General features: G+C 35.5%; 1 protein-coding gene across 6 annotated transcripts; it reads right to left on the minus strand.

Annotated features, from left to right (window-relative positions):
• Window positions 1-7,582: 7,582 nt before the first annotated feature.
• On the minus strand, window positions 7,583-24,470 carry LOC121319853 (transcription factor GATA-3-like). 6 transcript variants are annotated; one of them, XM_041257743.1, is made up of 6 exons: window positions 24,322-24,470; window positions 17,508-17,866; window positions 15,589-16,056; window positions 12,335-12,372; window positions 10,200-10,325; window positions 7,583-8,733 (listed from the first exon to the last, which is right to left on the minus strand). In XM_041257743.1, exons 2-6 carry the CDS (start codon window positions 17,737-17,739, stop codon window positions 8,437-8,439), a joined length of 1,161 nt encoding a protein of 386 aa, XP_041113677.1. In that variant the 5' UTR covers window positions 17,740-17,866; window positions 24,322-24,470; the 3' UTR covers window positions 7,583-8,436. The 6 variants fall into 6 exon arrangements, with proteins under 6 accessions (XP_041113677.1, XP_041113675.1, XP_041113672.1 ...); XM_041257741.1 differs by having other exon boundaries at window positions 15,532-16,056; XM_041257738.1 differs by lacking the exon at window positions 12,335-12,372 and adding an exon at window positions 12,426-12,568 and having other exon boundaries at window positions 15,532-16,056.
• Between the last annotated feature and the right edge of the window lie 423 nt (window positions 24,471-24,893).

A 24,893-nucleotide genomic window follows, 5' to 3' on the forward strand; every position in this document is an offset into this window, starting at 1 on the left:
TCGGTGGAGACAGGGCTCAAAGCAACAATGTCTATGACATAGCATGAGCTGGAATGCAAATAGAGCTTTATCTAAACACAAATGAGCACAATAACATTAAGAAACTATCTGGGTATTAGAGTTGCCTGACATTCCACCTTGTTGTTTTAAGTATAGCCTGGGCTTTGTATTTACAGTAATATAGTATATTCACATTCACCTTTTTTACATGGATTTTCTAAAACATATTTAAATTTGGAAAACATACAACACAAAACAAAAGGTTATCCCACAATTTTAACAAAACAGGAAACTAATATTACACCCGGCTTTCGCCAAGATAAAATGAGATGTTAGTGTTAGGAACCAACCAACACGTACAGTAGTGTCACTGTAATATATGAGCCTCTTGAGCTTTTCCTCCAGGTAATATGGATTTCCTATTGACCTGGTGTTGATGAGTGAAGTGTACTGCTAAAGGTTAGGGTTAGGATTAGGGTTAGTGTTAGGGTTAAATGAGCCCAAGTGTCCTAGCACTTTAGCATAGTAACTGTCTGGAGTGGGCTAGGTGGAGCACTTCACAGCAGTCATCAGGTGGGCACCTCTTGTCTTAAAATTTCAGCGACTAGCTCACAACACCCCAGCACCACATCGCCCTCCCAACCCAGTCCAGTTTACTTACCTTAGCCATCCATTCCGTTTCATTGATGTTACTTCCTCCATTACTTGCCTTAGAATCCCCGACAACCCACCTCTACTAGATAAACCAGGACTCTCCACCCCCGCTGATCCACCTCAGCGGCTAACTCAGCATACCACAGTTTCTTTCTCTGGTTTTGCCTCCATTGAATCTTCTCATGGCACTGTTAACTCCACCAGGAGATCAAGGTGTGCTGAGGCTTACCACAGGACATTGTAAGGTCGAAGGGTAGTTGTATCAAGCTTGAGATTAGCCGGGGATGAACACAAAGGACCATGCAGGGTTTTCCCCTACCCACACATTCAGGTTCTGCGGTGATGGAAGAACACTATATGTTGACCCAATTAGCAAGATGATCCTCGTCTGTTTCATTGTCCGCAGGTCACACCAGCCAATTGTAAGATGTTCCACTTTTTCTCATCTCATTCTCCTGCTTAGCCTGGGACACTGCATTGGTTCACCTCATCCTCTCCTCCTGCATTTACACTTCCAACTTCCTACTTTCAGCTAGAGCTACTCTGTGCCATCTCAGGGGAGCAGAACTGAGACCAAGCACTGATATGGGCAGCCTTTGCATCTTCCACCATATCCTTTGCTGTCCACTTTCTCCCAGTTCTCACTTTGGGTGCTACCTCCCTTACACACTAGTCATATGATTCCATCAGTGTAATTTCTAGCCGAACCACACTTGAAGTTCTTAGAACTAAGACTGGCAGCTGGAGTTTCCCTTTACCATAGAGGGCTACTCTGCTAAGGCATTGTGGACCTCCCAGCCATTTCCTAATGTTTGAACTAATCAAGGCTTTCAGTCTCTATACCATTGACAGCAAGCAGCCACATTAAACTTTGAAGAAGACCGAACTGAAAGCACTAGACTTTAAACTTGATCTGATCCTCTTCAGTCCTTGCACTGCCTGCTGTCTTATCGCTTCCACTTGGACTGTGTCCTTAAAATCCCTGTCCCACCTCCTTAGACTGTTTACAGGCTTTTCTAACACTGTTGGAATAGACGCACCATCAATATAGAACACCTTATCCAGTACTTTGCCTGTAATGATGGAGATGCTTCTAGACTTGGCGGGCTGCGTGCATGCCCATTTGATACTCTCTGCTAATTTGCCATATAACCAAAAGGTGCAGGCTACCATTGTAGTCATGGTAGCCGCATGCCAGAAGCCAGCCACTCCCCACTACCCATTTTAAGGCCATAACAATGATTCCATTGCCATGGTGAAGGCCAGTGGAGAAATGGTGCAACCTGCCATGATTCCAACTTTGAGAAACTGCCAAGTAGTGGTAAACAGAACTGCTGAATAGGCTTTCACTCCCCTGTTATAGTACTTGTTACTATGAGAACTCAAACGCAGCCAAAAGGAGCTTATGTGGAACTGAACCATATGCAATAGCTAAATCCAAGAATTTTACATGGAGAGCCGCCTCCTTTTTTGCAGAATTCTCAGCCCTATACTTACCTACAATAATATTCCTATCAAGACCGGTCTACAGTGAAGATCTGTTGCCAATTGTTAGCTTTATTAGGGGTGACCTAATGCATGTCTTACTACCTTGCCAAAAAAATATGTCAGCACAAGTACAAGTGAATTTTGGATGGAATACTGGTATATATATTATGTGTTATTTGTTAATAAAGGTAAGATGGTTAAACTTTACTGTCAATTTAAAATATGAGTTACAGTGACAGTTATTAAATGAGAAATATTTATTAACTGAAAAATATCTGTTTAGCCTGGGGGTAATGAGAAAAAAAAGAATGCTTCACTGTGAAGGAGTGCCATATCATGCAGACAGGCCAAATCATTTATTTCAGTAACCATGGTAAATTATGTAAGCTGAGTAAATATAAAGACATATTAACGCTTTGCTCTTAGGATTCTCAAATAATATAATAGAGCTACTCTTTAAAAAGTATATCATAATTAATAGTCAAAGCTTTGACTAGGTCGTCTCAGTCTTCAGTGTTTATCTGAAGCAGTCAGGTAAGGCAGTTTCCAGTTTTTGGAAATCCCATCTGGAAAGTGCTGGACCACGCAGCAAGATGCTGTGGACACCAACATAGTGAGAAATCAAGCAAACCATCCTACCCCCTGAATTCCCACTCCTTCTGTCTGACTTTAGTCTATTATTGACAGGTGATCACAGTCTTACACCTAGACTGCAGAAAATTATTATTATTATTGTTATTATTATTATTATTATTATTATTATTATACAGATTTGTTTTATAACGTCAACTGTTTTACATTATTCTCCTATCAATATTGTGAAGTATAGGTGCAAAACTCTGTAAAATCTCTGATAAATGATTCCGGAGCGCTGATCTGTCTTTAAGAATTATATTTGCTGAAGAAGAAACCAAACATTACATTCTCTATCTATCAAAGCATGCATCCTGGAATGGCAGTAGGTCTGAAGGAAAGGAGTGCATGGAAACCAGAACTGTCTTCAGGCAGTGCTCAAGTCATTTTACTTTTCTTCAGTCCCACCTGTCTTCAGCCCCTCCCTCTCATCACTAATCCTTATGTCTTGAATTTTTAGTAATCTTGTGCTCTGGGTGAACTTATGAACCTTTTCCGCTATAGTTTATATATATATATATATATATATATATATATATATATATATATATATATATATCCTTTTTTTGGGCCGTGCACATTACATTGTAAAAAAGATTTCTAGTGTTATTGTGTATTTAGTTTAGTTTTTACTTATGCCAGTTTTGCTTAAATTGGACATAAAATATTTAAATAAAGCTTCCATTACATTCCAAACTTTTTTTTCTCATTCTTGTTTGAAAATTAATCATCTTACACATTTTGAGCAATAATTTCAAATAAGTATGTGGCAGGTCCACATATAATATGCTGTCTAGCACTTTTTCAGATTTTGCTGTAAACTGGATAAGAGCTCCCAATATCCTCTGTTATACACTGTATGAGTCTTAGAATGTACAGAGACCAGCATGCCCAGAGGTAAAAATAATTTATTGTGACTAGAGTGTTAAAATTTATGATGACTTTATTATAGAAAATTGATTATGCATCTGTAAGAAAGAAAAACACAAATAGGATCCATTTAGGTATTCATATGGATCCTTTAATGCTCGGTTCTCGTTTTTGTAACAGTAAGGTGTGTTCAGAGCAAACAACTTTTTAAACTATCCTTTCTCTAGAGTAAACACTTTTTTATTGAATCTGAGTGTTGCTATTTATCTTGTATCATAAATTACAAGCCCTCATTTAATTGGCTCCAACTCTAGATTGATTTTGTTTTGTTTATATATATTTGAAAAACTAATTGAATGTTTTGTATATATATTTTGTATATATATATATATAAATATTATATATATATATATATATATATATATATATATATATATATATATATATATATATATATACATACACACTTGTAAGGGTGTCATAATCTAATGACAAGTGTTTGTGTTCAAACACATTTCTCTTTGTTTTCAGCCAGAATAGTTATGCAGTCCTTACATGCAGCAGGTGAATTCAGATGAGTGTGTCTGAATTTTGTGAATGTCTTCTTTTTGTTTACAGCACTAGAGAGTGATGTCCTGACACATCTCATTGCAATGCACTGTACTGTTCCCTGTACTCTGACTGATCACAGCATTATTTCCTGTCGTCTGTTAAGCAAGTAACAATCCATGTTTTTTTCAAGAATGCAAACTTTTCCATTCCCATGAACAGTAAGTGTGAGTCAGATAATCATGAATACACTAGTACCCTGTCCTAAATATTTTGAATAATGCTTTTAGTCACTGTTGTCGTTATTAGCATTTTAATATTGGCCCCTAACCGGTATAATGATGTGTACAGTTTTCCACTGTTCCGTGAATTTGGGTGTGTCCTTACCCAACCATATATACAAATACAGAGCAATAGCATGGCCCACTGCCAGTTCAAAGCATCAACATTAACACTAGCATTCAAAGGTATTTTAAGGTTTTTGGGTAAGTCAGATCAGAATGCAAAATATAGAAACTGCCATAGTGTAGCCCCCAATAATACAGGACGATGTACTGGAAATACACAGGGCCCTTCAAAGGAGCAGAGTTGATTTTATCCAGGAGCACTGCTCTTTTAAACACCTGTTGGCTTAATTTTTTTTTTTTTTTTATGTGATAATAGTTCATTGTTAAGCATCATCGTGAATCAGCCTGTTTACCTGAGGCAGTCAAACTGAGACTGGAGAAGAAGAGAAGTATATTTCAGCCACTATTTATCACCCCACTCTGTCAACAAGCCAAGCACAGGCTCGGTATACCTGCCTTCCTGCTTCTAGACCTCTTCATGAGCCAAGAAAGGGTCACCAAGAGGTAACAGTCCTTCAAAGATCATACTTCTTGCTAAAGGGGATTTCAGTCACTGCAACAACAAAAGCCAAAAGCTTCCAATTCGATATACCGCAGGTCAAAGAAAAATAAATATTCACTGTGTGTACCGTACTGTGTGTGCAGCATTTCTGACTATAGGTAAATATGGCTTATCGGAACTTGAAGCCTGGCATACCATAATAATACAGTCATATGACAAGGACTTTAGGCATTTTTAGAAGTGCTTCTCTCTTTGCTTTTCCTTTCCCAGAAGTATTTCCTGTAAAAAAAAAAATGGAATGAAGAAAAAAGCTTGCAGATTGCATAACCACAGTTACTGCAGGTAGAAACAAAGTAAGCACATGGAGTGGCAATAAATATTCAAAGAAATCTGTGTGTCCCAGAAGAAACTGCCTAGAGAATGCAAAAAACTGGAAAGACAAAGATGTTAATGATAATGTGAGAAGTGTGAGAAGTACAAAGATGTTTTGACTATGGAAGAATATTGTAAAGAATCATAAAAGATGTTAGTGTACAATATTTTTATGATTCTGGGAGTCTCTAGTCTTTATATTATTGCTTTTCAGTGTAATGGAAAAAAAATATCCCACCTAAAAAAAAAAGTTCTCATTCTTAGAATAACTCATTATCAAATTTTCCCCCAAAAATGTTTTTTTAACACATGGCTTTTCCAGAAATTACAAAAAATGGCTGGCTGAAAATTTAATGTGACAAAAAGATTTATAGCAGTAATTCATTTCATGAAGTGTTTTGCTTCCATCATATCTCCCCCTTGGAACCTGTACAGCAATTTGTTTAGTTTAAAGAAATTACAATAGCATGAGAATACATGACAAGGACCAGAGATCAATCTTCCTCTGCAATGTCAGCAGTGTACTGAGTAAATCTCAGCTAACTATTGATATGTGAATGATTTAGGTCATACTTTATACTTTAAACTACAGCATAAAAAAAACAATTAACAATTCAAGTAAATTGCATAAATTAAAGGAAGTTGTTGACTGCAAGGTTGTAGAATCAAAGGGTGTGCTAGTTATTTACATACATTACCGATGTCATGTGTCCTGTTTAAAAGTGAAACTGGTAAAAAAAAATTAAAAATAAAAAAATACATCATTCATTGTTAATGCTCCCTTGAGCCATAATGCAAGGTAAAAAAATCAAAGACTTTTATACTTTTAAATTCATATTTAACTTAAAACAGAATGAACGTTAGTGTTGAATCATTCTTTAAATACTTAGCCCACATATGACAAATGTAGATATGAAACTGCTGGAGCACAATTTATTGTAAGTCGATGTAAGCCACAATGTGGTTAACGTTGGTTCTCTCACATATACTAAGTTCCTGTTTTTTTTCCCGTCTTAGCTCTCATCAAGAACAAGGTCAGCCATAAAATAAATATCATATGCATAAAAAAAAAAAATCTAATAGTAAGGCACTGTCCTGTTCACTGTACTTTGACTGATCACAGCATTAGATTGCAAGATTTAAAAGTTGCAGTATAATTAACCTCTCTGCAGTTTGGAATTGTCAGGAACAGAATTTCTGTTCCTTACATAGAAGGTCAGGTCTTAATATGATGACACCAGCAAAACAGGGATGCCAGATTGATGCATTACTTTACAGTTGAATCCTGAACATCTGTTGCATTGTGTATGTTTTTATAACTTGCATACCTGTTTTCAAGTTCCTTTGATGTGCGATTCCTTGCTGAATATGAATGTCATTTATTTGGATATAATTCTAAGACATAAAAAAAGCTTTCCTATATTGTTAAAATATTTTACCTCAGCATGTTTTTTTTTTAAATGTACTGTTTCAAAATACATCTATATAAATAAGTGATATTATTACTTATTATAAGTGATATAATAAGTGATAAGTATATTTTGAACTTTTTATGATGTTAGATACTGTGAAGCAAAAGATATCCAGGTATAGTTAATTTGAAATATGTAAATCAGGATTCAACAGGAGCAATGTGGCTAAACTCTATTTTTGATGTTTAGCTCTTCCTCAATATTTCTACACAGATTCCCCATAGGATCTCCAGTATGCTGTTTATAGCGTCAGATTACTGATGTAGAGTTTTGCACATTCTTCATGTTCAAAGCATGTATAAATTCCATGGCTATAATTTGCATGCAGGAGAGTTGGTCTTCAGTGAAATGGGATTCTTTCTTTCCAATGTTTGATACTGTAAGATTCTCTGGGAATTATTTTATAAATAGGTGTATATATAAATATACCCCCCCCCAACCACCTCTCAAAAATAACGTATGACACTTCACAACCAACCTGCAGCATAATTCAGTGTTTTCAATTTTCAAAAGTAAACGCTATTCAAACACTTCTGCAGACTTTAGGATTTGAGGCCTAGAGTGCTAATATTTATTTTTAGGTTTCCTGTACCAAGAGAAATGTTGTGGTGACCTGAGAATCTATACTGAAATGGGAGTAAAACCATGTAATGAACATCTAACAACAATAAAAAGGTTCTTTCGAGCAAACCAGCTTCAGGTCAACAGAGTTAAACTAGTTTATTTTCAAAGAAAGAAAAAAATATTACGAAACAAAAACAAAAAAGTAGCAGTCTTTTTACACTAGCAATTAATAAATTTATACAACCATTCAGTCTGCATTACAAGAAGAAATAGTTATACATCTTTGTTTCTTTCATATTTTTGGTAAATCTCAATTATACATACAAATAACAAATACAGGAACTTGTTCACAATGCATACAGGCCAGGAAAATGTCTTTCAGAGAATCCTTGTTGACAATATCTGTGTGTTAACACTGATTGCCTGGAACTGATAGTATTTCCTATGTGGAGGCCCGTAGCCTGCATGATTGATCTGTCTACAAATTTAATGCATCAAACAACTTCCGCCAGTGAATGAGCAGAACTGGCAGTTTTTGTCCATTACTGTTGTGAGCAGGGAGGTGAAGGCAGCCTTATATTTGTCCATTTTTGCTCTTACTGTTCCTTTTCCCCACTAGTCACTCGTACCCTTCCTTTTAGCTGGCCAGAGGCCTTTAAAAAGTCTTTATTAAATGTACTATATTTCATACAATTTGTACAAATATATTCAAAGTTAATTTCCTTTTTTTCACAGTACAGGAGGCCTCAATTAGACAGGGTGAGAAGTCAGGAAAAAGTTAAAAAATGGCTTATACACAAATGGAATCCAGATCCAGTGGTTGAGAATACATATACACCACATTGAACTCCATAAACAGTGACAACTGTTTCTGAGGAATGGAAGCCTTCAGGGGGCAGGATATTTTGAGTCTTGGGATTTTGTGTTTGAAAAATATACATACAAAGAAGGCTTGACTTTTTTTTTTTTTTTTTTTGCAATCAGTCTAACCCATGGCTGAGACCATACTGGAGGGATGATGAGGCGCGAATGACAAGCCTGATGTTGGGTGCATTGGCGTTGGTGTCGTCAACATGTGACTGGAGTGAGTGAAAGGAGGAATGTGACCAATGGAGGACATGTGTCTGGAGAGAGCAGCAGGGCTGAACGAGCTCTTGTCCATAAAACCCTTGGAGTAGTCATCCATACTGTCGTGGGACTTTTTGCTCTTCTTTGATTTGCTGGACATCTTTCGGTTTCTGGTTTGGATGCCTTCTTTTTTCATGGTCAGTGGTCTATTGATCTGTAATATAAAAAGGACATGTGCTATTACTAGTAGTAGTAGTCGTAGTTGGTTTTGTATTAATTATGTACTTATTTATTCATGTATTTATCTTCTCACCCCAGACCATGCTTCAGTTTAGCATGTTAATCCAGTAACATTCTCAATATGTTATAACATAAACAGTAAATAAGGCCTGTTGAAGCTCACATAGACTAGTTTAGAAACTGCTGCACCTGAGCCACATCAAGAGCAAAACAGAATGGCTGTTCCTAAGTGTACGAAACCATGTTAGTACAAGCCATGTTTAAGTTACTTTCTAAGTCATTTTAATAAGGACTAATACATTTTTTTTACAGGTACCAAGAGCCAGTTTACAATTTTACAAAGTTTACACAGTGCACAAAGATGTATAATAGAGGTCCATTATAGAATACATCTAACTGCTCTATTATGAAGGACCCCTATCCTCTATGTCAGGACACATCCAAACCAAGCTGGATTTAGATGCAGCTCCCTCATGTTGGGCTAATTATTGTAGTCTGACATTGCCAAAAGAGGCCTCAATAACATAGGCACAGGACAAGGCAGCCACAGTTAGAGGATTTCCTTGCCCACGTCTCTCCTGCAATTGGTCTGGTGGAAGTTTGGAAAGATTATGTCACTGGATATGTCTTTACAGAGCTATGGGCGAGGAAGCGTGGAACAAACCTTTCCGATACTTTTAAAGGATCTGTTAAGTATGGGCTGCAGAGGATCATGGCTGTCATACTAAAGAAGACCAACCCACTGCTGGAAAAAATCCATTACAGCAATGCCTGCCTCAACAAAGCAGGGGTCGGAATATCTAGATACTGTGCTGGCCACCCGCAGATTGATCTACATATACAACTGCAAATCATACCACTGCCTTTGCAGCAGAATGGGTTATTGTGCAAAAATATTCTTCCAGCTTTTTTTGAACATGCCTTTAAGGTCAGAAGAAAGGGCTCCTATTTTGCAGCCATGGACATTGTTTATGGAAATGCACATGCTATTAAATGCTCAAAGAAAATATGGATGCAAATTAACCCAAAATGAAAGGAGCGTGTGAAGAATATATATATATATATATATATATATATATATATATATATATATATATATATATAAATGCATAATTAATGTCGTAATCCAGCAAAGGGAAAGTACCTTTCTTTGCTGTATTTCTTTTTTTTTTTTTAAATTAAAACACTAGGTGTCTGACAAAACCAAACTATTAAATAATAATTTGGAGCACACGGCTGTCCCTATTCTAGATTTGTTAAGGTATATTTTTATAAAAAAGTAGCCTCAAAAAAACTTCCAAAACATTTTTTTTTATATATATATATATATATTTAGCGCAGTGCCTATTTGCAAAACAATGTCAACACATTCATATTTAGTGGTTAGTTAAGTTAGTAAATGTCTTACTATGGTAATGTAAAGGTAGCTGAATCTCTTACATTGTGCAATTTGAAGTAAAGCCCACATGCATTACAGACTGGATCTCCATTGGCATTTCTCCTCCACAGTGTAGTGGTGCTGGTCTGACAGTTTGCACAAGACGTCCCGGCCCTTCTGGCTGCAGACTGCAAAAATCAACAAAAAACAATGTCAAAGTATGCTTTAAAAATGAAGAACAATATAAATATAGACATATATAGTTGTTTAAATACGATGATAACATTTACAAAGAATATACAGATGTGTCCATAGAAAACAATGGTTATTATTTATGGAATATTACAATATCTTAAATAATGTAGAAAATAATGTTAAGTAAATGAAACGATCATGATGTTGAAATGCTTCTGACATCATGTGTACCTGCGATCAGAAATGTGAAGGTGGAAAAATAAGACATCAAAGGAAAAGCTGTCTAGAACATGTATCTTTTTATTTATTTAGCCCACTATTATACTGCATTTAGAATGTTATGAATTATACCGCAAGTAAAATATGTCCACATGAATTAAGGTGCTTTTATGCTGAATAATATCAGAGATTCGTTTAGAAACCCTATTAAAAAATTATATATGTTTGTTATAACTTTGTGGACGTGCAATAACCAAGTCATTTAGGGTTATGCTTAAACCATATACAGACATTAAAAAACAAACAATAAACAAAACTAAACTAAACTGAATTGCAATGCATATTCAGAGACTTGCATAGACAAGTAAGTTACTAAATTGTTAGGTTAAAAATATAACATAAGGCATGCATGGAGGCATTACAAATTGAGCCACATTGCCATCCGATCTTTCACCAGAAAAAAAAAACAAACAACCTCAAACTGGGTCAGTATTACAGCTACGCAACTACATTGATCTGTGATAATAGAAGACCTTTAAAAAAAACACACACACATTACTAGTCATTCAAAAATCCTGCTATTTGAAAACAATAATGACTACAAAATTAAGATTGAAATTCCATGAACGTTGTGTAAAACTTTTGCTCAACGGGGGAGGGGGGAGGGGGGTGGAATGGGGGAACGACACGACTTTTGCTCTTCATCCATTTACAAAAGAATTGAATGCTGATTATGTTCGTTTTGTTAGAGAACACCCTCCGGTTCTGACTGTGCCCTCGTTGCATCTTGTTCTGATTTGTTTAATCATCTTAATGCTTGGGCTTGGGAAGCCGGGATGTTGTTAAAAGGAGTTATCTTTGCTGCTCAGATATCCGGCAGCTTTTTCCTAGGAAGTCAGTTTTTCCCATTTGAGAAAAATGGAAGAAAGGGGATGCATGCTGCCAAAATACCAGTTTCCCTGCCTAGAAGGATTTTCCTTCTTAACGAGGCTATGAAAGATGGGAATTCCATTATGGCTGGCTCATTAATATCAGCTTTTTAAGGAATTTGACTATCGCGGTATAATTTGTGTATCATGAAAACAAAACAGATTTTCTAACTAGACTACAATACAAACACATCTACCACACGATTCTAGATATTGTGCAATTCTTTATTCTAATGCAATGGTTTATTTACAAATGCCTAAATAATCTTGTTTTAAACAAAACACTGATAATATGCACTGAAGGGAACTGTTGCTTTACACTATATATGCATAATAGTCAAAACAAAACCTTTACTTCAGTTTAATATTAATATAAGTAATGAACTGTAAAACTACGACTGCAGCTATCACTACTAATAATAATAATAATAATAATAATAATAATAATAATAATAATAATAAAATCATGAATTTATGGAAGTTACTCAATTCTCAATCATGTTGTGCTTCATTGTTGTATTGAGAATGGTATTAAACCAGACTGGCTCTTAGAAACAGAAATGTTGTCATTAATACTATTCACAGCTTTCAGTAGCATTTTTTCTACACTGCATTAAGGATGGACTGCATTGTCAATACACTTCCAAATATATCAGAAAGAAAACAAAACAACAACCGCTGGAGTGAAATAATAATAATAATAATAATAATAATAATAATAATAATAATAATAATAGATGGAGTTTGCATTCTGGAATGGCTTTTAGATTTTAAAATAAATGTGAAAGAGTGTTTTACACTATCAACATATATGTTCAAAACAACTACAGAACTATAGCTAGAAGAAACGAGACCTTTAGTTGTCGTGCGAATTTCCTGCAGACACTTCTCCCTGGGTAGAGAAAGAGAAAGAAATTGTGTTTGATCAATATTGTCTAAACATACCAGCCTTCTCTTGGGTTTGATGAGGGGTCGGTTCTGCCCATTCATTTTGTGATAGAGTCCGCAGGCGTTACACAAATAGTGACCAGTGCCATCTCTCCTCCACAGAGGGGTTGACGTTGCTCCACAGTTTACACACTCTCTACCTTCTGAAATCAAAGATAATATACATTATATATGTATGTATATGTATATGTATGTATGTATGTGTATATATATATATATATATAAATATAAGAGAAAGAGAGAGAGTGAGCATATGTGTCAGGCAAAAGACAATCTATAGGACGTATATATGGTGGTATTTCGCTGTCTGAAACACAAAAATGACTATAACAATGCAAAAACAAAATTACAACAAATGGAAAAACAACTTTTATACCAATGCCCATAAAAGGAATACACACAAATTCTGTTAAATTCCTGTTGGAAGACAACATTGTTGAATTTAACACACACTGTGCTGTCTTTTACCACAACTTGTTTTAACCTTACTCAGTGTATTAGTAGTTCCCATTACTGTATTCATTTTAACTTTTTTTTTTTTTTTTTTTACAGTAATATAGGAACAAGTTAAAGCATATCAGACTATCCAAACCTGTATTAGTTACAGTGCAACTTTGCAATATGAATATTTGCCAGACATGGCTTATGAAAGAAAATGGGCATTATTGCAATGGGAGATCCTGTACAGATTCTTAGACATTGTCAGGCATATAAGCAACCGATTTGAAGCAATCCTCAGAATTCTATTTGCACTAACAAGTACTTTTACATATTTTCATTAGATGATTACTTTGTATTGCTTCATTTATTTCAATTTCTAAATTGGTATTCTGGAATCATGAAAAAAAATGGGTATACAAAAATTTCTGATAAGAAAAATATAACCCATGTAGTATACTCCCAATGTGATATAAACGTATTTTGTCACCATATTTGTATAATAAGTTATTCATTCAAATAACTCTAAATCCAGAACTATTAAAACACATACACTTTATTTAAAACGATCTATTATTCAAATACGAGGTTTTATTATTATTATTATTATTATTATTATTATTATTATTATTATTATTATTATTATTATTATTATTATTATTATTATTAACACGCATCACTGACAAATCAATCGGCCATATATAGAGCTAAAAATATCGCTGTAATAAGTGTCTCACTGATGTGTTAATTAATCGGGATATTATTTTGGTTTAGGGCTATCTCTGACCTACACTAACCACTGAAAGTGAAACAACTGATTCAGGTTGCCTTTTGAACTAATAACAATATTTGTGCAATAGAGACCATACGCTAAGGGCATGCATCCCCACCTTAACCACAAACTTAAACCGTTTTTTTTTTTTTTTTTTTTTTTTTTTTTTTTAAGGTCGTTTGAGTCTCACTGTTAAGATAACATGAAACAAAACTGCAGTGAACTTTAAAAAACTGGCGGTCCTAAGATGTATTCGTTTTAATTTTTGTTATTTTGTGTTACTATATTACAAGACAAAAAGAATACTAGGTCTGCTGCAGGTTTTGTGTTGCGTAAAATGTTTTCCGGGTTTTGGTTCGCTAACCACATACCTGTCTTCTGAGCACACCATTTAACACAGATCTACACTGTAACAGCTCTTGAAGTGACCTATTTAGTTATTACAGGTGCTCAACAAACATTTGCTAGATAGTTTAGCGAAATCTAGATCTAGTGCACACATCATGGTATAGCTGCGCCCTGTTTTTCAGAAAACTACTGAAACCCAATGAAAACGCCATTCGATTTTGTACCTATATTTTCATCTTTCATTTAAGTGTCTGTGAATAGGAACACAGCGGGCCTGATTATGTAATTTTAGAATAATTACCATTACTTTTAACCCTGAACAATAAAGGATTGCAGTTTTGTAGTGATCTAATCGAATTGAATCTAAATTGATGAAATTTGGTTTATTTGTTTCAATTTTTAAGATTATGCATATTTCAGCCTATTTAAATTTGGTCCATATTAAGGATTAACTCGATTTTTTTTTTTTTCTGCTTTACCGCACTGCTTTTTGTGCACATTAGGTTCAGGTTATTCCCTCTTTCAGTACAACTGCATCCGGCCAGACTCTATCAAAGTTTCTGGCGCTGGATAAACAATGCAACTGTCGCGTGCAGCAGTCTGAAAATAATTGGATTAGCTAAAACATATAAACTAAAAAGAGACAGCCTTGCTCAGACAGTCACAGTAATGTCACACTGGAAAAACCCTGAAAACTGATCTCATTTAGGCACAGTGTTTACAACGTTCACGAAATCCTTTTTCATATCTCTGCCTATTCAGAAGATGCCTTGTAATAGAATAAACATTAGCCTTTTATTTTTATTCTTTTTTGTAATTTAAATGTTGTAATTTTTAGCTATGTTTTGATTATTTGGAGACCAGGGGCTAAGTAATATAGCTAAGGGCCTGTCAAAGAACAAGGAAATTAAACAAAACGGTTATATTTAGCTTTACTTATTTGCATTTTGTCCTGGGTGTAAATACCGAATACGTAAACTTTATTTGAAGGCTGTTTGTTGGAAGAAATCCTAGTATTGAAATCGATTTCTGTTGACAGCTATTATGCTGCTGTAGCCAATAGATCTATAATCATAGCATCACGTTGGAGAAATAGTCTATTTTTCATAACCCAGATGTATACTGCAGCAAATGTTGAATAAATTGTCCTGTCTAGCAGGTAATACATCCTTTCCAATAAAATACCGTCTGTTTTGCTACAATTAGAAATTTCGACTTCAGTAAATGGCGACAGACATTTGTATTTTATCTGCATGCTTTTGTATAACTATAAGATTTCCATTTTAATTAACCATGGGGCTACATGAATCAGCGTTTTATTTCTAGTGTGTTCTGTCTACATTCATGCATTATCACTGACCGTACAGGTGTTTGCTTGTACCTGGTTTGCCAATCAAATTAGTGTAACCAGTTCCCAAATAATAATAGTTGACTTGCAAGATCACATATATAATTTCGCTAAAGCATGCAGCTACAGGGGACGCTTTTTGTGCAATGTATGGTGATACATTTATTGTAATTTAAGGGAAAAAAACGGACGCCTACCTGAACAGGACCTTGTTTTTGGTCTTGTTTTGGAACCATAACTAGAAGATGACCCACCTATCAGGCTACTTGGTGGGAAGAGGCCCGGGCCGTACTCGGGGACATAGGATGGGTAAGTTGCGATAGGGTGATGAGCTGATGATGCCCCCCCTCCTATTGACGCCATGCTGTTCCTGCAGTGCGCTGACTCCAACTTCATCGTATCGGCGAGGGATACTTGGTACTTTATACACTCTTTTTCCTCCTGACGACCGGAACTGCTTGAGCTTGGTGTAGAAATGGCTGGGTCTGGGGAGACGTCTTTAGGGGGTGTCGGAGGAAAGGTGAAGAGGTGAGGACTGGAATGGCCCGCTGATGAAGCTGATGGATAAACTGAGAGCGCTCCTGGAGAACTGTGATGGAGCGAAGTCTTGGGGAAGGGGCTCAGGTTCCAGGGGGAAGTGCTGTGGTGAGACCCCAAGGCTTTGCTTCCATCGAGCCAGGACAGGGAACCATGGATGAGTGGTGGACGACAAACCTGACTTCCTAAAATCAAACAAATTCAATAATGGTATATTAGTGACATATTGCTTGTGTTTCTTTTTTTATTTAAGAATTTGTGTTACTTAACTAAATACCAGGGTTTACTTATTCATTTTCCACAAACTATACAAAAATACTACAAAGGCAAATGAAATTATGGGGTTTCCAAATGAGTTGCACAATATTCCAGACTACACCCTACTGGAGTATAATATTATGCATGAATACAATTCTACTACAGAGTACTGTAGTATTGTGAATAAAACACAATTGAAGCAACACATGTGAAGACACTTGTAGCATCTCCTATTTACATTTCCATTCTGAGAGCAAGTTACAGGCGTGTGTGAAAAACACACACACACACACACAAAAAACGGTTTAAACTGCGGAAATAAAAAAAAAGGTCGCTGATCGTTCTTTTATCTTTATTGCTAACATTTCTCCGAGTTTCTAAAAGGGATACTTTAAATGTAGATACATGTTTGAAATCTTTAGGCGGCATGCGTATTTCAATTATACGTTCCCTCTGAATAACAATGTAATAATTACTGTAATATGCCAGGTTACATAAAAGATAACACCGATATTAAATATAAACAGATAGCTCGATGAATGCTTCTTCTGGGCTACAGTTACATCCATAAGCTAACGGGTTTTGTTTTCACTTTAAATGCATTTTCAACAGCTACTTCACTTCGACTAGAACTGCAAGTAACGTTTATACAGGACGTACGGGCTTTAGAAAAGAGATCACGCATCACTATCCCATCCAGGAAGTAGTATAGTAAATAAATTAAAGCAACAACCCATTCACATATGTTTCTTGTCTTTTAACAATTGCATTTTTTAAGAAATTGAATTCCGAGCAAACATAGTTTTAGTGTTGCATCCACACTTGAACTGAGCTGTGGCAGAAATGAAAATTTAAAGTTAAAAGGACTCAATTAATTTTGCGTATCTCAAAGCCTATATCCGTGGTGCCAATAATTCAAGCGAAGCCTGCAATTTATAATCTTTTAAAATGTTAAAATGCATGTTCACAACTCACAGAAGAAAATCTGCTGATATCAACAAAATCAGAACATGTCGCTGTCTCTTAATACAGAGTTTTTTATACATTTATTTTGCCTGCCTGAATAAAAATGCTTATGTACTTCCGTATGTTTATTGTAAATGTGTTGTACATTATTTGTAATACGGTATACATAAATAAATACATACATAAACTAGGTATAATAAACGACAGCTGGAAACTTCAGAAATGCTTAAAATAAGACAAATCCTAATGGCATAATTCCCATTGAAATAAATACAAAACGGTAAGGTACAAATTTTATCAGTAATGGCACGTTGGATAAGACTTAATAATAACAAAAAGTTATATTTAAAAATGAATCGACCACCAATAAAACCCAATGCTACTACTACAACCAAACTATCCCAAAACTTACCGTGCGGTGGAGGGTACCTCTGGACGGCCCTTACTGAGTTTCCATAATACGGGACGTGGTTGCCTTGTCCATCTATATTAAAAAGTACATCCACATCTTCTGCAAGAGGATATTGCGAGTGGTCCATGTATGAGTGACCCAGGCCGTGGTGATGAGAGTCTGGGTGTTGTCCGTTTAGTACCGCGGAGTGGTGGTGGCTCATCCACCGAGGCTGATCCCCACTAACTTCCATTCTAATACCAAACTTTCATGCACAAAAAAAAAAAAAAAAAAATGATAACGAGGCAAAGTGTTTCAGTCCGGCGATGTGCAATGTTAAATCCACAGGTTTCTTCTTACAGGTAGACTGTCTACGATCGCTGTAAATAAAACAGAAATTTTGATAAGCACTTTACACCTGACCACCTATTTATTGATGTATTTGATCATATTGTTTTCGAGACAAACTAAACAAATCAATGAATACCTTTGATGCAAATCACGTATGGGAAATAATTTTGGAAAACATAAATAGCATTTAACAACAAATAAAATTGCAAAATAACGAATTTACCTGCTGCACTTCTCCTTAGCACGTTCAAGTTTTGTTATTAGCCTAAAACAGGGAGGGAAATAACTTTGCAATTGCAACGACCAGTTGCTATGTCAAAAACACCAACCGTGTTTGGAAGAGATTGGTAAATACAATCAGACTGCAAGTGAAGCTGAAACTCTGATCAGATATGTGTGTTTATGTGTAGCAATCTCTCTCTCTCTCTCTCTCTCTCTCTCTCTCTCTCTCTCTCTCTCTCTCTCTCTCTCTCTGTTTTTTTTTTTTTTTTTTACAGTGAAGGCATTCTTTCAGGATGGCGCCAGGCGGCTCAATGCTCGCAGACAGCTGTGGCGCGACACAACTTAAGGAGGGTCTACCAGTGTCATCAGCAGAAGGGAGGAGCTTACTAACCGGCCTAATTAAATAAGGGGGCCAGGAGCTGATGACCACAGAAAGCGACGAGTTTACCAACTTCTATTCAAAAAGACCTGTTATGTAGCTGACATGATCTGGCATTCATTAAAATGGAAATAATTAGAACAACAGTAGTATTTTTTTAAATCCGTTATATTTTGCAACAGAAAACTTGTCAAAATGTCAGTTTGATTATTATTATTATTATTATTATTATTATTATTATTATTATTATTATTATTATTATTATTATTAACATGCCTTGGCATTTGGCCTAAGTATTGTTTTGTGCTGTTTCACGGTCGTTGTAACGTAGACAACGTTTACTAAGTTAAATTATGTATTTATTGATAGACTTATTTAAAAACTATCATCTCGCAGATTTGTTAAATGAAAACAGCGTAGGTCTATGTTAACCCTTGCAGCATATCATATTTTAAATAACATTAAAATATTCAACTCATAAGCTAAATTAAATAACAAACCATGCATATTAATTATTCCAATTTACTTGTAATAGACCTAGCACATATATTAATCCATGGGGGGAATAGGCCAATGCTATCAGTTGAGTTATGTTGATTTAAATTTGTTTTATTTCATTTTTTAGTTTGTTTTGTTTTATTATAATTTAAGGTTACAGGAGGACGGCTAAAGTATGAATTGTTTTAAAATAGGTAAGTGGACGCACCTATAAAACAAATAAATAATGTATATCATTTCTTATTTGTATGTCATAAAGTGATTGTTATTTAAATATGTTCACTAAAGGACATGTTATCTAACAATTTAAAAATAGTCAAGGAAGTTATATACGCTATTGTACAACAAGTGTTGAGTTTTAGCGTTGAATAACTTGTTGTATACCCTATATAGGCCTACAAGAATATGATATGGTTGCGTGCATTACATTAACAGCGCATTTACATGTTGATTTATAATTAGTTGTATCTTCCATGTACCTTTATGACGTGTAATGAGTGCATTTTATAGGCTATATAATGTCAATGTATAGTACAATAAAACACACACACACACACACACACAAACACACAAACACAAACACAAACAGTGGAAATAAAATACTGTATTCTGCTGAACCATTTAAAATTGTCTTAACAGTTCCCTAGAAAAGAGACACAGCGCTACATTAAAATGCACAATGATTGTCTGCAATCCTGAAACTAAGGTAACTCCGAATTGTAATTGTCAACGGAGACAGACTGCAGCTACCGGAACCTTTTTTTTTTTTTTTGAAAATTGAGACAGTGCGTCCCCTCGCGGTCAGTCACATTATGCATGACCCCTTTTAAGCACGTTTGACAAGAACTACTCCTTTATTAAGATACTTACTACTTTAAACTGGAGTTATATGTCATCTATGTAACATGTCATATTATTATAGAGTAGCTATTTATTATTATATTACAGATTTGTGTGCATCACAGTGATGTTATAACTGATTATGACTATAACTAATTGTAGTTAAGATGTGTTTTTCTTTCAATTTCGTGCGGTGCATTGCCTTTCTTTTTATTTGCCAGTGTAATGGTGGCAGGTAGGCGCATTGCCTTGTATTCTGGTATTATTCCACTTGATTGCTCTGTAATAGGGGGCCTGCCCTGTGGGGTGGTATTTAGTGTCTAATTCCCAGTTTGGCTGCCCCATGCTCCCGGATTGACAGTATGTAATTGGGGAATAGGAGGCTGCTCTTTTGATGCTATGCAATGCACTGAAATGGCCAGCCTCGCCGACGCCACTGGACGTGATGTCATCACTAGAGTAAACAGCCAGGAAATTAAACTCAGAGAACACGATTGGGGGAAGGGTATAGTACAAAGCACGTTTAAAGAGATAGCATAGTGCTTGTCAAGATTCTCTCATATTATGCACTGTCAGTATTATTATAGTTATAGTTAATCTACTGTACAGTTTATGCGCACTAATATCAAATACGACTAATGGCGGTGTTATGATGGTACACAAAAATAGAAACTGAGATATAATTATTAAAAAAAAACTAAAGTGCGTTTATTATCACGTAATTAGTTCACAATATTAATAAACAACGCAACTGATAAATGAAACAATCTACGGATAAATGGAACTGATAGCGTTGTAGTTACTGGTAATATATTGGACCAGTAGGCTAACCTGTTTATGCTCAGCGGCACTTATCAGCCTTTCCAGCATTCTATCATTATACCTTATTAATTAGCCTATGCGAAGTGTTACCTGCATTGACCTTGTACAATAGATCAAGAGGAATTGTTCAAAAAAAAAAAAAAAGTGGACATATAGCTACAGCCGCACTGAAAACCAGATGCACCTTTAGAAAGAAAGAAAGAAAGAAAGAAAGAAAGAAAGAAAGAAAGAAAGAAAGAAAGAAAAACCCTTAGGACTAATGTAATTTGTTCATTAAGGTACATTTTATGCCAGAGGGAGCCGTGCCAAAAGACAAGAGAATCTACATCGTTAAGTGCTACGCTCTATATATCTGCTGAGTAAAACACGCAGAAAAAGGAAAACTGAGACTAAACTTGAACGAAAATAGTTGTACTGGCTACATAGAGCGACGATTGAACAACCCAGCTGTCTTTGTCAGGCTGTCAGCGCAGTCGTGCAATTATCCCTTGAAAAGTATTGAAGACTATTATCCAGCAAGTATATTATAGGTGCTTCGAGGCAACATCTGATGATAAATGTAAAATCCTGCATGTGTGTGTCTCTCGACTTGATTCCCATGCATAACATGTTACAGATATAATCAAACAAAAATAATGTAACCTATAGCTTTAGAACTCTATTGGTATATGGTTGGTTTAAGACAGACTGCCGCTCTCTATTAACGCTGTCAAAAAACTGTCCGCCTTAAAAATAGTTAATTGTCACCTTTTATGCCTCCCACTGTCACACAAAATAAAACAGGGGTAAAATGAAATGCCAAAAAAATGCACTTTGACAATTTACATCTGCACTGTCATCGAAAAGGTCAATCCACCGCAAGTGACACATTTACCAAATTCGTAAATGAACGTGAACTACACTTGCGCGCGGAGGAAGGATGAGTTTTGCAGATTGTCGAGATAATTTGAATCAAAGTGTTAAACTGATTATGATCTAGAAAATCGACCCGCGTATATTTATTGTCTTGAACAGAAAGGCCTACATTTCAACTGAATTTATTATGTCTTGGTAATTATCTAGAGTATAGTTAATTCACATACAATTTTAAAACAATACTATTTAAATGTAAACGTTTATGAAATACGTATTTTATTCACAATGTGGCAACAAATATTTAAGTAAAAATTTTTTAAATTTCTGAGTACATTTCTCAGTTTTAGTTTCAGTAGTATATAGGACTGATACCTAAGCCAGTGAAGCTCGCAGTGTTCAGGGCAAATGAGACTGACTACCCTTAAATACCATTTAATTAAAGGGACCGCGGTTGGATTAGGTTTCTTTTGATGGGTTTTGATTTTACAGTTTTGTTCTGATGGTACAGGTAAAGCTGTATAAACAACCTGAGGCAGAAAGAAATCTTAGGGTTATTCAGAGGACACGGCCCAGGGCAGAGCTGAGAATCCTTCACTTTGTAACAACTCCAGCTCAAAGATACATTGATTCTACCGTGAAATATATTTGTTAAGTTGTATTTTTTTTTTTTTTTATGTCAAAATGAATGACTACAGTTACGAAGTCTTTTGACACCAAAAATGTTTTGATAAATGCTACATAGAATTGGTAATACAATTCTAATACAATACGGTTTTTTTTTTTTTTTTTAAATATCAAAACCGAATGGACGGACTATAGTTTGCTAATGATGTCCGGGCTACTTCCTCAGAAACGGTTTTTTATGTGGACCATAGGGCCAGCGGCTTCCCTATACAAATTGAAAGCTGTGAGAAAAATATCTAATCTCCCAATTTGTTTAGTGCGTACACCGAGACGGGCAGAACATTAAAAAAAAATACAACAGACTGACAAGTTGCCTGAAAGAAATGTGCCTGTAACACTTTAAACCAAAGTTGTTTTCTGGGTTTACATATTATATTACTAGCAGTATACAATTACTAGGACCTACTAGTAATACAACAGCAGTGCTGTAGCAAAGGTAATATACATGGTCCATTTTTATAATGAATACAATACATTTTATACCCACAAGGCACCTGAATTCTAAGAAAGTATAGCGGAGGCGAGGATTGTGTAACTTGATTGTTTATTCATATACGATCTCATCAAATGATGTGGACTTCTCGGAATCAGTTAACTGTAGGGTTACCGCTGCAAATGACTGTGATCATTTTCAGTCTTAACATATGCGTTTTATACTGGTGATGAAGCTGCATTTAACACGTTTTATATTCCCCATGTAAATAAAACCCTTTGTCAACTTGTTCTGAGCGATAGTGATTCTTATGCGACAGAGGCCATTTTTATACACCAAACGACATCATAAAGCCAGTTTTGCATCAATTGCAAATTTGCCATATATCTATTTGGGTCATTTTAAGGAATTGAAATTCCATATGGAGTATTTAATAAAGTTTATCATTTTTGTGTACAATACTGTTTCGCTTCTAGTATTACGGTATTCACGTATAAGTATCTTGACATATTATTCCCCTACAATACAAGACTTAAACCCGAGTCGAATGTATATTCAGACCCTGTTTTATTAGCAGGAGGCTTTTTGCTATTATTAAGGGCTTACTCTTATTATTCTGAAGACTAAAGTTTAGCTGGTAGAAATTAAAAAAAAAAAAAAAAAAAAAAAAAAAGGATTGTTATTGTTGTCCACTATGGGGAAAATGAATTCTGAATAAAACATTATTCGCAATAGGCTGTATTGTTTTAAATGTAATTACATTTTAAACCCTCCGGTAGGTAATACTTTTAATTTTAATTTCGGTCCCAGGCTCCGATACGATCATAAAAGAGGACACCGATGAACAAGAAATGTGCTAATGGTTCAGTTGTGTGCGCAGCATTCAAATAAAATCTTCACTCCATGAAGCTCTTTTCCGAAGTCCTTTATTTCACATCCTTATCTTTAGCGGATAAACAGATTACCCACTCCAAAATATTTTAAATGGGAAGTGTTCAGTTTCAATAACCCGAGGTCCCTTTATGGCTGTCTAATCTGATCAATTTCACGCATTATAGGAATCAACTAGTCGCTTGTGTTAATGGATCATTAAAACCCTGATGAGTTAGGAAATTTCAAGGGGAACCTGTGTGTAAGGAAATTACACCCAGAAAGAGGGTACTATCCGGGGTACACCTTGATAGGCTCCCTTGGAAGATGTGAAAAGTTTAAAATAATGCTGTGCTGCGTCATTCGGTAAAGACCGTTGAATGCTGCACGCAGTTCTTGGTTATTAATTCTTAATATCAGTTGAGTTGTTTTTTTTTTTTTTTTTAAATAACGAATTTAAGATGTCTTTTGAGTCAAGTGGCTAATGTAAATGCCCAAGGTCTTAATGTGCGGCATGTTGCAGAATGTTTAGATCAGCATATTTTGAGTATTTAAATGACTGGAATCGTGAGTTTCAGAAGAAACAATATGCAACACATATGTTTATACACACACACACACACACACACACACACACACACACACACACACACACACACACACACACACACACACACAGAGAGAGAGAGAGAGAGAGAGAGACGGCATTGCTAATTAACATAGAACACATGAATCCTGACTCTTTGTATTCAAAATCAATACATTTCCACACATATCTGTAATGAACCGATTGGACGCTGTACCTTTAAGGACCATATTTCGTATTATTTGTAATAGCAGAAAGAGAGGGATATAACAAAACAAGTTAAGCATTCACTAACCTGCAGTGTTGAGTTTGGAAGTGTTTTTTGTTGAAGATCTAAGCAGAAATGACAGGCACATTGAAATGATGATGGCATTTAGAGACAAGGCAGAAGGGAAGAAAAAAAAAACCAGGCGATCTGCCTCGTCTCCAGCCCACAGACACAACCAACCAACCTTCTTACTGTATGAGATCAGAGCTCTTCCGGGTTGGTGAAGTGTGCGGATCCCCCCCCCCCAAAAAAAAAAAAAAAAATCAGCATAAGCTATACATGTACAATATTATTCCATATTGAGTCATTTTAATTAAAAATTATTTTAAAGGCGGACTGCATTGTTTAGCGGTCGTCACCAAACGCGAGAACGCCTGTTGTAACTTGCCATATGCCTCTCATAGTTGTTCAAGAACGGAAACGTTTACACCTATGCCTTAACTTTTGTTTTGTTTTGTTTTTTGTACGAGCATGGTTTGATTTTTTGCAACACGACTCAGCTATCGGGACAATATGTGGGCTAAAATGGTAGACTTATGAACACTGTTGGGTAAAAGATTTCTCTTATTTAGGTGTTTATGAGTTCTTAAGGTTTCATG

Source organism: Polyodon spathula, chromosome 8 (genome assembly GCF_017654505.1).
Source record: "Polyodon spathula isolate WHYD16114869_AA chromosome 8, ASM1765450v1, whole genome shotgun sequence".
Lineage (NCBI taxonomy): Eukaryota > Metazoa > Chordata > Actinopteri > Acipenseriformes > Polyodontidae > Polyodon > Polyodon spathula.